Below are 14,432 nucleotides of genomic sequence, written 5' to 3' on the forward strand. Positions count from 1 at the left end.
TTGAGACAATCTGATTCCATGGAAAGGGAGATGAGGGAATGAGATGATGCCACTTCTCCCAGGGACCAGCTCCTGCTGATGCAACATGGACACAGGCAGACCACAAGGGGCTCATGCATGTTCCAAAATCCTCCTCCAGATTGCAGGACTCACCTGGAGTTGTTTGCAATTGGCCAACACCAGCCTGCTGGAATGGTGTCCAGTCCAGAACCTCAGAGGAAAATCCTCCTGTTACTGCAGGGGTTTGTGTCTGCCACTGCCCTTCCTGCTAAACCAGGCAGGCTCACTGTGCATTTGTCTGCTGGGAGCATCCACAGACCCCACAGCTGTGCCAGGGAGGGAAGAACTTCAACAGTCAGGGTGAAAACCCAACCATTTCTACACCATTACACATTTAGGGTGGGATCTCTGAGGGCTTTCCAGGGCACGCCATTAAGAGTCTTTCTCACCCCTTCAATGAAATAAAAATTGCCTTAGCAAGTCCTGGGACTCTGCACTGAAGCCAGCAGTAACATGGGAGTTAGGAATTCTGTCCCTGCCATGTGAAACAGCAGCAGCTGAGGCTGTTCAGTGATGCAGAAACCCCACAGGAGGAGATCTGGGCGGGTGGAAGGAAGATGAGGTGGCAGAACACGCCAGGAGAGGTCCCAGGGTACGTGCGCACAGCAGCACAGAAATACCCCCAAAAAGGAAAGGGCTAAGAATATCCTGAATTTCCTCAGCTGCAGTCTGCTGCAGTTCAGGAAAATGACTTCATTGCACCACCACCACCACCGGCTGTGTAGGAGTTTCATCTCCTCACTCCTTCCCACTGAGAAGGGAAGGAGCTCCCAGCTCTACAGGACTCGTGCTGACGGCAAATTCCTCTCTCAGGAAGCTCTGGCTCAGTTCTTACTGAGGTAAAATAGAACCTGCACCCCAACTTACCCAGATTGTGGCTGAAAATGAGCAGCACAGCTCAGGCTGCATGTTCTGTGCACCTGAGACTGGCTGGCTGTGCCTGGCAATGAGACTGTCCCTTCATCCAGCCTGGAACAGCACCAGGAGCTGGTCCCTAAAACACCAATTCATCCCACAACTATAAAAACTAACAGCACATGTAAAAAGCACACTGACAAAACCATGCAGGAGTTCCTGAAGTGCAGTAGCACATTCCCTGTGTCAGGGTTCACCAGGAGAGGATTTCTTTAAATATCTGTTTGGCTTGCAGAGTCGTGCTTCAGGCACACGGCAGGTGGGCAGCAGGCAGCACGGGGAGATCTGTCACAAAAAGCATGTTTGTGCCAATAAAAGTCATCACCATCCCAAGAAATGTTATATTTATCTTCCCAAATCTGAGACAAAAATTTCTCCTCAGGGTAGGATTTAAACCTCAGTAACCAGCAGATACCAGCAGTCACCATGTAGCCAGAGTCAAGTTTGACCCCACACACCTGTTTAGAATTAATTTATAATTTATCATCTTACACGGCTGGAATCTTTCTTGGAGGAGATATAGGGAGAGGTTTTAGCTCAGCACTGAGAGAATTACAGACAGAAGAGTTCTCTGCTAAAATTCTTAAAACAGGGGAAATAATGTTCCACTACCTTTGCTAAACAGCCCCAAACCATTTCTTCACATATGGTTCAAGGTGGATTATTTTAGTACAGACTTTGGCACCAAAAATTCCCATAGATGTTTCCCTAGTGCCGTTCATTCTTCTCAGCATGCTTAAAAATGAAAGTATTTAAACCAACTTCTTTCAGCAATGCCATTTACTATACAGATAAATAATAAACAACTCAGTAGGGAACAGCTTGTGAGGGGACAGAATTTCTCCAAAACAAGACAAAAGAGCAGAGGAGTTGCCAGAGTTTGTAAACTATAACTGGATAGGGTTTTCAATAGTGTTAGTGCCTACCCTGACAACACCTATGAACACATTGTTTACATTTAATAGTGTTACACACAAATTAAAGAACAAAAAACAAACCCCAATGGATGTAATTGAAATGGGGAAGAATCTTTGTGTAGATTTAGTTGCTTATTTCTCTGTGGAAAAAGCCCTTTTCATCAGTGGTGGGGGTGCTTTTCCAACATCAAACATCATTTCCAGAGGTGGGTTGTTGAGGCAGCACCAGTCGGGAATTCGGCCTGTCTGGCTGTAATATTCCTTGGACACAGAGCGGCTCCCAAGGATGTCCTGGAGTGCTCCAAAAATGGCTCCTACATTATTGGCAAAGAAAAAAAATTGCATTAATTCCATGTAGAATTTCTCTTTCTACTCCTTCCTATCGAGAATCTCAACTGGCATTTTCTAGCTCTGCCTCTAAATTTAAAGGGATGAATGGATACTGCTGCTTTCTTTTTCAGTAGCCCATTTAAGTCCCAAACTGCTTCCATTTATATCCCTGGAAAGTAACTGAAAACAAGGAATCATCTGCTCTCTGCTGACAGCAAACCTGGCCTGGTTGACCCACTTCTTACAACAAAGCTTTTATTTTAAGCACTTCAATCAAACCCCATTGTGTTCAGGGCAATTTTCACCCCAAAAAAGTTGCCCCACAAATTCACACCAGCAGTGAGAAGACTCAGCCCACACCAGCTGGCCAAGCAACAAAAGCATCACAAGATCTGGTGCACAGAAATTGTTCTGGTTTGCTAACCCTAAAAATAAAAGGTTTTATTCACTACAAATCCCACTTGGAAGGGTTTTGTTTCATCTCTGCTCCCCAGTTGCTCCCATTCTTACCTCCCAGCCAGGCCACGCAGTTGGATTTGGCAGGGGGAGTGTGAATCCTGAAGGTTTTAGTGGCAAGAGCTTCCTTGTATTTGGGTTTCTCCACCAGGTGTCTGATCTCAGCCATGAGCCTGTGCAGGAACCCCGGCAGCATTGCCGTGCCCCCGATCACCACCAGGTTCTCTGCCAGCTGCTTCCTGGTGTCTATTGGGCACTGATGAAAACAGGGACACAAAAAAACCCCAGATAAGTCAGGCTGCCTGAGCTTGAAGCCATTCAGAAGTCTCTTAGAAATTTAGTCCATTTCTATGCCCTCCAATTGCTGTTTCCTCATATTTAGCTAGAAAATAACCAACGTAATGAGTAATGCAAGGGAAATGCCCAGAGATGCAGAGGTGAGGGCTCCAGGCACAAAACTTCTTAAACAATTAGTTTTCATAAAGAATTCTAATTGAAATGTTTGTCATATCAGCCAAGTCCATGTCTCTCCAATAAATTGCATCTCAGCAAACTTATTTAAATGGCATCAATAGCTACAGGGAGCCAACTTTAATTAACATACATACACCACCACATAATGAAAATTTCCATTTATAGTCGTTTCCTAATGCATTTTTTTTCCTTAAATATAATAAGAAGTGAAGCATTTGTATATGCCATGAAAAAAATCTGCAATAAATTTAATATACTGCCTGTAATAAAGATGTCCAAATTAATTTTATTCTAGCACAGGTAAACCAGCAGCCTGCAGGACTCAAAGTCTTGAGTCATTTTTAACTGCAGGTTCTTTAAAGCTGGAGGCATTCCCTAAACTGTTTCTAATATAAAAATACCTGAACAAGTGAATCCAAGATCAAAGTGGCAACAGATGTCTCCTCATTATCCTGCTCAAACAGGATTTCCACCACGGAGTCTCTGTGGCACAGACAGGGAGTGTTAATGAGCAGCAAAACCACACTGAGCTGAACTCAGGCACAGCAGAGCTGGAGATACCTCCAGCCTTCCTGCTGCCAACACTTTGTCACTCCTGGCACACAGCCCATGCACCCAGCAGTGCCAGCAGGGAGGGGACAATCATGGAATCCTTGGGACAATCATGGAATCCCTGGGAAAAACCTTTAAGATGATTACATTCAGCCCTCAAGCCAGCATCAGCACCTTGTTCATCACCAAACCACGTCCCCAAGTGCCACGTCCACGTGTGTTTTGAATACTTCCAGGGATGGTGACTCCACAATTTCCCTGGGCAGCCTGTCCCAGTGCTTTATAACCCTTTCAGTGAAGACGTTCCCTAATATCCAATTTAAACTTCCCCAAGTCACCTTGAGGCTCTTTCCTCTTGTCCTGTCACTTTCCTGGGAGCAGAGCCCAACCTCCACCTGGCTGCACCTGCCTGTCAGGAGTTGTAGAGTGAGGAGGTTTCCTCTGAGCCTCCTTCTGTCCAGGTTAAAATGCCCTGTTCACATCACTAAACCTGTTCTATTATCAGGCTTTGATACTCATTTCTCTTCCCCCATCCCTCCAATCTCTCTGCTCTCATCTTCCTCTCAGAGTTCTGGAGAAGCCACCCCCCACCCATGATGGGCTTGCACTGTGCGCAGTGCACAGTTTTCGTTTTAGAGGCATTAAAAGCACGTGCAAGTGTCTCATTAAAATCCAATTTCATAAAAATGTATGTGCTTTTAAAGTTGAAATATATCCTTGTAATGACAAATACTCTGCCAAGGCATTTCTCACCTGATGGGGCCAACTACATGGAGAATCTTTTCTCCATCCAAAGGATAGTCCACATCTGGAGGCGGTGAGGGACGCTGGAAATAAAAACAGACTTGTATTATTATTTTAGAGCCCAAAAAGGCTACAGCCACCTCAAAGGAGCAGGAGGAGCTTCATCCTTCACTGACCTCAGCACTGCCATCAATGTTGAACTTGGCTGCCTGGATTTTCAGCCCCCGTTGGAGATCACTCACAAAGCAAGTACGCACTGAGCAGAGGGGAAGAGAGGGGCACAAGTGAGGCCTTGGTGGATCCTTTCATCAGCAGTAAAAACATTTTCTTAATTTAGAGAAGAACACACACTCCAGGCCCTTGCTGGTCCAAGATATTATCAAATAAATGCAAAGAGAAGCAGTGTCTATGTTCCAGCAGAGTTCAGGCGCTCTCTAGACCACGAGTTAAATGAAGCCGACACTAAAATTATGTTGGAAATCCTGCCTGTCCTTTCTCACACAAACCACACCAGATTTAAATCCACAGGGATGCTCCTAATGGTGCCTCAAGGTTCCAGGGGTTGTATCCTGCCTTCACTGCAGGTCTTGCACCACAGCTTCAAATGAGGCATTGCTCATTTTCTGAACAAACTCCTACCATGCAACATTTTCCTTACTGTAAATTAAACAATTCCAGAGGGTTTTTCTGCTTCCAGACAACACTGACAGAGCGCAGTCTCACTTGTATCCCAGCTGCTACTGTTATTTACTTATTTACTGCTACTACTTATTTATTTGTATTTGGCACAGGTGAGCACCTTCCCCATAAACTGCTGCCACAAAGAAACAACCCTTCAACGCACAGACCACAAAAATTTCATCCCTAGCCTGCTGTCTCTGGCTCCAAAAGACTGCATAGAAAACACAACTTGTCAGAAAATGTGTGCAAGTCCAGGAATCAGAAAAGCAGTTTCACAAAGCACCAGCTGCATTTATTTTGCATTTGCTGATGGATTTCTTCCTAATTTGACCCAAGGGATACATACTAGGTGCTATTTTCTAGGAAAACATGTATTTTTCTATCTGTTGTACATGTAACAATTACAGAGGAATTCATCCAAGTTTTGTCTAAAGAAAGAGTGTTTTTTCTTTTGTAGTAAATGTAGTTCTTTTCTCCTCTTGCCTACCTTGATTAACACACCAAAATATCTTTTATAAATACTTCTTTTTCTTTTGAAAAATTGACTTTAAAGCAAACTGAACCTTTCTAGTTAATCTATAAACAAGACTACACACACAATGCAATGCTCTTTCTCTGCCCACCTACCAAATATATCTCAAAGATGCAACTCAGCAATGCAGAGGGTTAAAGTGGAAGTGGAATTCAACACCTGGTTTTGCTTTCAAAGAGGAAGAGCAACACAAAGTTCATCCAAGAGGCAATAAATATAGCAGAGAAGAGAAATAAATTCCTAAATGTAAAATACTGCACACTTGTTACTATCACACTCTACTGCACAATTTCATACACTGGAGTTTCACAAAGCAAACAAATTTACCTTTTATATCCTCTACTATGTCTTCTGGGACTGAGCCTGAAATACAAAAAAAGCCCACAACTTAATTTCATTCTTAAATTCTCTTCCTACTTAAAACAACTTTTGTTCTAAGTTTGAATTACATTTAATATATTAAACAAAGCAGAAAATTTATTAAGAACAGAAATGTTTGTCTTTGCTCAAAACAGACTGAAAAATTACTACAGAACTTTTATCTCAGTCTTTATCCAAAACTGCCATGAGAAGAGGCTTATCATAAAAATAATATACTTGTTAAATCACAGAATCACCAGGTTGGAAAAGACCTTCAAGATCATTGAGTCTAACCCATGCCCAAACACCTCAACTAAACCATGGCACCAAGTGCCACATCCAGTCTTTTGTTAAACACATCCAGGGATGGTGACTCCACCACCTCCCTGGGCAGACCATTCCAGTACTTTATCACCCTTTCAGTAAAAACTTCTTCCTAATATCCAACCTAGATTTTCCATGGCACAGCTTAGACTGTGTCCTCTCATTCTGTCAGTTGCTGCCTGGAGAAAGAGACCAACTCCACCTGACCACAGCCACCCTTCAGGAGGTTGTGAGAGTGATAAAATCACCTCTGAGTCTCCTTTTCTCCAGGCTAAACAACCCCAGCTCCCTCAGTCATTCCTAACAGGGTTTGTGTTCCAAGCCCCTCACCAGCCTTGTTGCCCTCCTCTGGACAAGTGTCCCAAGGTCCTTCCTAAACTGAGGGGCCCAGAACTGGACACAGAACTCAGGTGTGGCCTCACCAGTGCTGAGTACAGGGGGAGAACGAGCTCCCTGCTCCTGCTGTTCCTGATCCTGATCCTGGCCACACTGTTCCTGATCCAGGCCAGGATGCCAAGAAAGAATTCATGCAAAAGGTCCACATGAGATGCAGTGAATCCTAAACCCACTTGATTCACCGTTAGGATTAACACCCTTTCCCCAGTGCAGTTCCCAGCACAGATGCCCCATCCCAGTCCTCACCCATCACGGAGGGAAGGCTTTGTCCTTTGGCCAGTCCTGTATCCACCGTGCACTGCTCCAACAGCTGATACTCCAGCTCCCTAAAACAGTGCACAGGAGGGTGGGGAAACACAGCCATGAACTCAGCCTGGGTCTCTGGATTACACTCCAGGGACGGGATTAATTCCTTTCAGTTACATCCTTCTAAATATAAACTTAGGAAGACCCCATTCACACAGTTTTTACTACATCAGCAACAGCTGCACAGTTTTAACTCCAGAAATTGGATGATACAGCAAGTTAAGATTTTAAAGAGGAATTTTTGCTCATAGTCAAAGAGTAACCTTCATAAATAAATCATTTGTAACCTGGAATTGATAACTATGAACTTACTTGTGGATGGCCTTTCCTCCCAGGGGAAGGGAACCCCAGCAACTCAGGACTGGAATTCCCTCATAGATCTACAGGAAGATCAGGAAATTCTCCTCTTTTTCATTAGGAGTTTTCTGTCTGCTGGAACAAAATGCCTTTCCCTTTCTACAATCCCTTGCATCAGCCACCTTGTAACTGCTTTTGTCCAAAGTTAATTTCTAGTCAATAAAAATCTCACGTTTCAGGACAGCCCCACTGCTGAAAATGAAAGGATACAGGCAGCACCAAGCTTTCTGCATATCCACAGTCCAGCACCATGGCAGAGTTGATCCCCAGTGTCAGGAGAGACATCAGGTGACTTGGAGCAAACAAAACAGAAGGTACCTACACAGAAACCAAAAGCAAAGTTGACAGAAGGTGGAAAAAAGAAACAAAAAAGAAACAAAAAAGAAACAAAAAAGAAACAAAAAAGAAACAAAAAAGAAACAAAAAAGAAACAAAGCACTGACGCCTTCCCTGAATGGCATTTTAAAAGCAAAACCCAAACAACTGTACCTTGAATTATTCCAGTATTAATCTAATGACCAAAATACAACAGGACTCCAAATTCTGTGTTCATCTTCTTTGTGGCGCACACCAGGTACTTAAGTAATGACAGATGTTGGAATGTGTTTGTAAGAAAAGCAAGTGTTGGCTATAAAACTCAGGTCAAGTCTCTTATTGTTTTGAAAAGAAATTAAAGAAGCTGAAGTACAGCTACTTGAAAACCTGTAAAAACCTGAAGATGTGAATGAAAGTGCTAGAAAATCCATAAAAGTTTTTGCATTATGACAAACACTGCTGTACCCAAACAGAAGAGGCTGTTTGAAACAAAACAAATTTCCACAAACCATGTGGAAACTCAAGTTAAAATTACATGAGAGCTACTTCCTTCTCCCAGAATTCCATAAATCAAGTTTCCTAGAAAGCAACAGTTCCTTTAAAGGAACACTTTGAAGTGTGAATTAAATGAGAAATTTCAATAGATCCTGCACTTAAAGGAAATGTACTGACCCTTAACCCAGGGACAGAAGGCAAAATATTGACCCTGTATTAATAAACCAACACTCTGCACCAAACAGAAAAAAAGAAACCAGAGAGAATTAAACTTCCATCAGTATTAACTGACTTCTTAACAAGTTACAAAGTCTCTCCATCACAATGTGACTGAATACATGAGCCATTTTTGACATTTTGCCTGGGGTGAACTTTAGCTGAGACATTTTATTGCTGTAAAGGGATTAGGAAAAATGACCTCAAAAAACCGACTCAAATCTTTCAGCAAGTTTAAGTCATCAGAAAATTTTACCAATAGTAAGAAAGAATTATGCAGGAGCTTGAGATTAATTCGTAAATTGTGTTGTGGAAGGACAGTGAAGAAGGACTGCAGACAAACTGGTTTCACTACTTTTTATAGAAAAACCTTAACCTTTGTTGTGTCTGAATTGAAGAGCCATGGAGTCACCTTTTAAAATATTTTCTGTTACAACTGAGCAAGAATTAGGTTCAGACTTTTCACAAAATCCTTGACTGGTTGTGTTGGATGGAACCTTAAGAATCATCCAGTTCCACCCCCTGCCATGGACAGGGACACTTTCCCCTATCCCAGATTGCTCCAAGCCCCATCCAGCCTGGCCCTGAACACTTCCAGGGATGGGGCAGCCACAGGCTGTTTTTTTTTCCCCACAACTCTTCAAAAAGAATGATTAAGCAGAGAAGACATTTGATTTCAGGTAAGTTCTTCCCTAAATGAGCACAGCCACGTGCTAGGCAGATATTGACTGTGGCAGAAATCATGAGACTTGCTGACAGGGTACTAACAAGTGTTTAAATATAAATCCTGGCTCCAGGCAGTGCTCAATGGGGATTATTGGATCTGTCTGGGACAGTGCACTGTGAGCTGTATTATCTACAAGCCAGAGAAACCATGCAGAGTCTTGTTAATTGCTGCTGCTTTGTGGCCTCATGAAGAGTCAGAATGGAACAAAAATGGTCTTTAATCCAATTTCTACACCCTACTTCCTCACAACAAGATTTTTCTTCTTCTTTATGCCACTCACTCTTTTGCCACTTTTCTTTTTTTTGGCCACGTCTGGCACTGCCTCTAAGCAAAACTCCTTCTGGAAAGTGGAGCAAATTTACACATTTCTGTCAAACACTTACCTCAAAATGCTTGAAAAGGACCCTGGTGAGGGTGTCTCTGAAGTGTGAAGGGCACAGGACCGACTCTATGATCACAACACGCCGGTCCCTGGGATTCACCAGCAGATGCCTGAAAAAAAACAAGATGTGTAAAATAAAACTGGGAAGTTTAAGCACGTATTATGAGACCTATCCTACAGTCATATTCCACTTTCCTCAAAAATCCTAAAGATTTGCATTTAGATAGCACTTGCTACAGGAGACCCCAAAGTCTGCTTCACAAATCCAAAAACCCCAATGCTTTCCGAAAAGAAAGCCAGGAAACTGAGGCAGGGGAAACAAGTTACAGAGCTTTCAGCCAGAGCCTGAATATCCATAGTTCTGTATATCCATTATACATTTCCAAATCAATATAAGGTAATACAAAAATAAGTCATCAATGGCTTGTCCAGTGTCATACAGTGTCATAAAGCACATAAGAATGATGATACTTTGATACTCAGATGCTCTGATTTCAGTGGAAGAGGATGAAATCGTCCTGATTTCAATTACAAAGTGATGGTCCAGGACAGGAGAAGAAAACAACCCAACCCACAGCAGATGTGAGGCACAGAAATTAAATCCTAGCTTCCCTGTGATGGCTTTCACTGTGTAAAAATGTGGATTGGAAACAAAGAGAAAAGACCAAGTCCAATTTCATTATTCACTAAGGGTACTAAGAACAGAATAAAGAGATGTATTGCTGAGGTGAAAACATCCCACAGGTAGATTCCTCCTTCCAAACCACTGTGGAGAGAGTTCTGCACGGACAGGAGCTTCAGCCCTACCAAAATCACTGCAACTCCTGAGGTAATGCCTTCCCCTTCTCAAACCCTTTATAAATACCTCAGCTGAAAAGTCATTTATCATACACTTTCTGCTTTTACAGAGCAACTGCTGCTACAGGACAGGAACTCTTTGTAAGATAACCTGGATTTCAGCACTGCCAAATTCCTTCTCCACCAACACAGCCAGGCAGCCCCTTGCAAAGTTTTATCTCTGTTTTCTTATCTGACCAGGCAGTGTCCATCCCCTGCTCACAGCCCTGAAAGTGCTCAGGAAAGGCATAAGAGGTGTCTCTTACCTGAAATACAGCATGTGGATAAATTCCTTCAGGTAGGAATACAGCTCTTCTGTATTGATGTTGTACTGAACCACCTTGATAGGCTGGGAAGGGAAAATATCCACAGTCAGCTCAAATGCTGGGTAGTGATTATTTATGTACCTATATATTTATTCACACATGATATAAAAATAAATATATATGATACATACATAATATATATTTAATCTGACATTATATATAAACACTTAGTCTTGCCTGATTTTCTCTTTGTCCTTAAAACATCTCATAAATTAACACTATAACTAAATTTCAGAGTCAATTAATGCTAATTTTTCATGCAGGCATTTTAGGATTAGTTTTCAAATCTGCCACCCTCTCCTAAAATTAAAGAAAAAAAGCATAACTAGGCAAAGCAATTTCTCAATAAATGCCCCAAAACACAAGTTCCATGGGGGCTGAGCAGCAGTTAACACCAGCACTAGCATCACATTTACCTGCACCTACTCACAGCTTTTAATTGCAACAGTTAAAATAATGAAAAATATAAAAGTATTTCAGAATATCTTATTCAGGCAGTGAAAAATGGCTTGTAATGGACAGAAAAAGCATCTGCAAATTCTTTCTATTCCGTAACATACCAACACTGTAAAAACAGTTCACCTTTGAGACATCAGGTTTCTTGATTTCACTGGGGATGATGCATCTTGGTCCTGTTTCTCCTGCAAACCCACACCTGAAAGAAAATGTTGAAAACCTGATTATTTGAAGTTACCATTTGACCCCCTGGGCCTAGGGACTATCACAGAGTAATGAATTAGTGAATTCTAAAACTGCAGAGAGGGGTTTTGCACAGTTTTCCTATCCAGCCACCTGGAGATAAATTTAAAGATGGACTAAAAGATAAAGATTTTGTATCTTTTTTTATTGACTCCCTCAACAAAATGATAAAAACAGCAGCAACCCCAAACCAAACTTTTCAGAAACCCACCTGTTCTTCCTCAAACACACAAGAACCATGGACTGAAGAAAGGAAATTAAAAGCAAAATTAACTCAAGGTTTATTTTAGTCTCAGTGCCTTGTATTTGTTGTACCCTCATCACTCCCAGTAACTACAAATCTCAGAAGAAAACTACAGCATTCTGTAAAGCTGCTGGACTTGGAGCACTTTTAATGCAAAAAAACAATTCATGCTTTTAATTGATTAATACCAATTGCCAGTTGGTATTTGACAATTGTCAGCATGTTGGATCATTAAAGAAAAAAAAAATCTTGAAACAACCTCAATTCAAAATTTAATTTTCTTTTTTTGTCTCAAACAGATACTTGTGCCATCCCAGTATGTACAGGCAGTTTTCCTTGAACTTTCAGCTAACTTCAGCCTTTTTTTGGAAAAGAGCAAACAATTCTCATACAATCCAGCTATGGATTCATTCTATGAGAATGAAGAAACAGACCCTAAAAACACACTATTCAGAGAAATAGCTTTTCCAGAAGAGTGTTTCATTGGATAAACAATGCCCAGGGAATAAAAGCTCACAAGCACCCCAAATTTGGGAAAAGCTTTCAGTTGGCCACATGACGTGAATCCATAAAATGCCACTCATGGAATCACTTGTCCCTATCCATGAAGGCTCTGTTAAATCCTCCCATTCCCAGGTAACAAAGCTTTTGGCCCACGAGGTTAAATACTAAATAAATAGCAAGCATTCCTGCTTCAGCACTCAAACTAAACCTTGTTTTGATCTAAAACACAAGACAAAAAACCAAGACTGTTCATTATCAGCTCCACACCACACACATCAACACAGAAAGGGGGAAACCTCACGTAATTATTCTCGGAATAATGGTTGGGATTGGAAGGGAACTTAACCATCTAATTCCACTCCTGTCATGGGCAGGGACAGCTTCCACTATCCCAGGCTGCTCCAAGCCCCATCCAACCTGGCCTGGAATACTTCCAGGGATGGGGCAGCCACAGCTTCTCTGGGCAGCCTGTGCCAGAGCCTCAGCACCCTCACAGCCAAGAATTTATTCCCAGTATCTCATATAACCCTGCCCTCTGGCAGTGGGAAGCCATTCCCCCTTGTCCTGTCATTCCAGCTTCTTGTCCAGAATCCCTCCCCAGCTCTCCTGGCGCCCCTTTAGGCACTGGACGGGGCTCTGCCGTCTCCCCGTGTTGGAGTCTGAAACACAGACCGGACACCCCCAAATCCCGAGCGCAGTGCGGGGCACTCACTTGGTGAAGGCCTGTCCCAGGTCGATCACCACAGCGGTTTTCTCCCCGCCGCTGCCGAGCCCCTCGTACAGCGGCATCGCGGCCCGGCCTCCCTTTCTCCCCTTCCTCCCGTTCTTCTCCTGCTTTCCTTCCCGTTCCACCTCCCTCAGCCGCCGCTACACGGGGCCTTCCTGCTGCCCGGCGCTCCGGGCTGCCCGCGGCGCCTGTCCTTCTCGCCGCCGCCCCCCTGCCCCCCCCCGGCCCGGGCCGCCGCTCCCGCCGCATCCCGCAGCGCTGCAGAGGGGCCGGGAGTGCCGCGGGAGCGGCGGCGGGCGCGGAGCGGAGCGGAGCCCCTCAGCTCGGTGCCGGCAGCAGGCGGGGCAGCCGCGGGGAGACGGGCGGCGGAGCCATGGAGGGGCCTGAGGGGCGGGCCCCGCGTGAGGGCGGGAGGGTTCGGGCAGCCGCGCCCGCTCGAGAATAATCGTGAAAAATCAGAATCGTTTAGGCTGGAAAAGTCTGCCAAGGATGTCGAGTCCACCCATCCCAGCGCTAAATCATGCCCCCAAGAGCCATATCTACATGGCTTTTAAATTCATTTAAAGACCTCATCCGGGGATGGGGACTCCATCAGTTCCCTGGGCAGCCTGTGCTGGGACCGGAGCGCCCTTTCTGTGAAGAAATTTTTACCAATAGTCAACCTAAACTGCCCGTGGCACAGCTTGAGGCCATTTCCCCTTGTCCTGTCCCTGTTCCCTGGGAGCAGAGCCTCCCCCGGCTGTCCCCTCCTGTCAGGGAGTTGTGCAGAGCCAGAAGGTTCCCCTGGAGCCTCCTTTGCTCCAGGCTGAGCCCCTTTCCAGCTCCCTCAGCCTCTCCCGGTGCTCCAGACCCTTCCCAGCTCTGCTTCCTTCCCTGGACACACTCCAACCTCTCAATGCCTTTCTTGTCCTGAGAGGCCCAAAACTGACCCCAGGATTGGAGGTCCCTCAGCAATGCCCAGCACAGAGGGACGGGCACTGCCCTGGTCCTGCTGCCACGCCATGGCTGCTACAGAAACATGTTTAATGCAAAAAGCCATTTCTATGAGGTTAAATGAATAGTACCTTTGGGGTACGGTATCCTCCCTCTTGAACAGAAATAAAACAACTCAGGGACTGAAAAAGCCACATCACTGCTCCAGGAGTGTGGTGGTTGGGAGTGAAGATGGGAGCTCAAAATACAGTGAGTATAGAAATTATAAACCCCATGGTGGTAACAACCTGTGTAGGGCAATGGGTTGGACACAGTGGATCCCTTTCAGCTCAGGACCTTCTAGGAATCCATGCTTTCAAGACTGGACCATCTGAGACAGGTGATCTGAGGCAGAAGATCAGCTGTGCTTAGTAGTAAGATCCTAATCAATAAAAGGTGTTCTGATGAATATTGTTTGTGGTATGTGTCTCCCCATGACTCAATCACCTGGCTAGGGAAAGGGAATTTCTAATAGATTTTGGTCAGTGTAATGCAAATTTGGGATCACTTGTGGAAGAGATCCTGAAGGTAGTGCTTGCCCCATTCCCAGCAAGTACCTTCTTTCCCCTACCAACCCTCCCCTT

At 44.1% G+C, this 14,432-nt stretch overlaps 1 protein-coding gene across 1 annotated transcript; it reads right to left on the reverse strand.

Annotated features, from left to right (window-relative positions):
• Positions 1 to 1,737: 1,737 nt before the first annotated feature.
• On the reverse strand, positions 1,738 to 13,021 carry ACTR10 (actin related protein 10). The gene is made up of 13 exons (XM_014257441.2): positions 12,862 to 13,021; positions 11,285 to 11,357; positions 10,643 to 10,725; positions 9,541 to 9,649; positions 7,615 to 7,722; positions 7,360 to 7,427; positions 6,988 to 7,067; positions 5,989 to 6,024; positions 4,625 to 4,704; positions 4,458 to 4,531; positions 3,554 to 3,635; positions 2,733 to 2,934; positions 1,738 to 2,206 (listed from the first exon to the last, which is right to left on the reverse strand). Exons 1-13 carry the CDS (start codon positions 12,936 to 12,938, stop codon positions 2,025 to 2,027), a joined length of 1,254 nt encoding a protein of 417 aa, XP_014112916.1. The 5' UTR covers positions 12,939 to 13,021; the 3' UTR covers positions 1,738 to 2,024.
• Between the last annotated feature and the right edge of the window lie 1,411 nt (positions 13,022 to 14,432).

The sequence above is a fragment of the Pseudopodoces humilis genome, chromosome 7, assembly GCF_049639895.1.
Source record: "Pseudopodoces humilis isolate 2021_Gansu_Grassland_sample_001 chromosome 7, ASM4963989v1, whole genome shotgun sequence".
Taxonomy (NCBI): Eukaryota; Metazoa; Chordata; class Aves; order Passeriformes; family Paridae; genus Pseudopodoces; species Pseudopodoces humilis.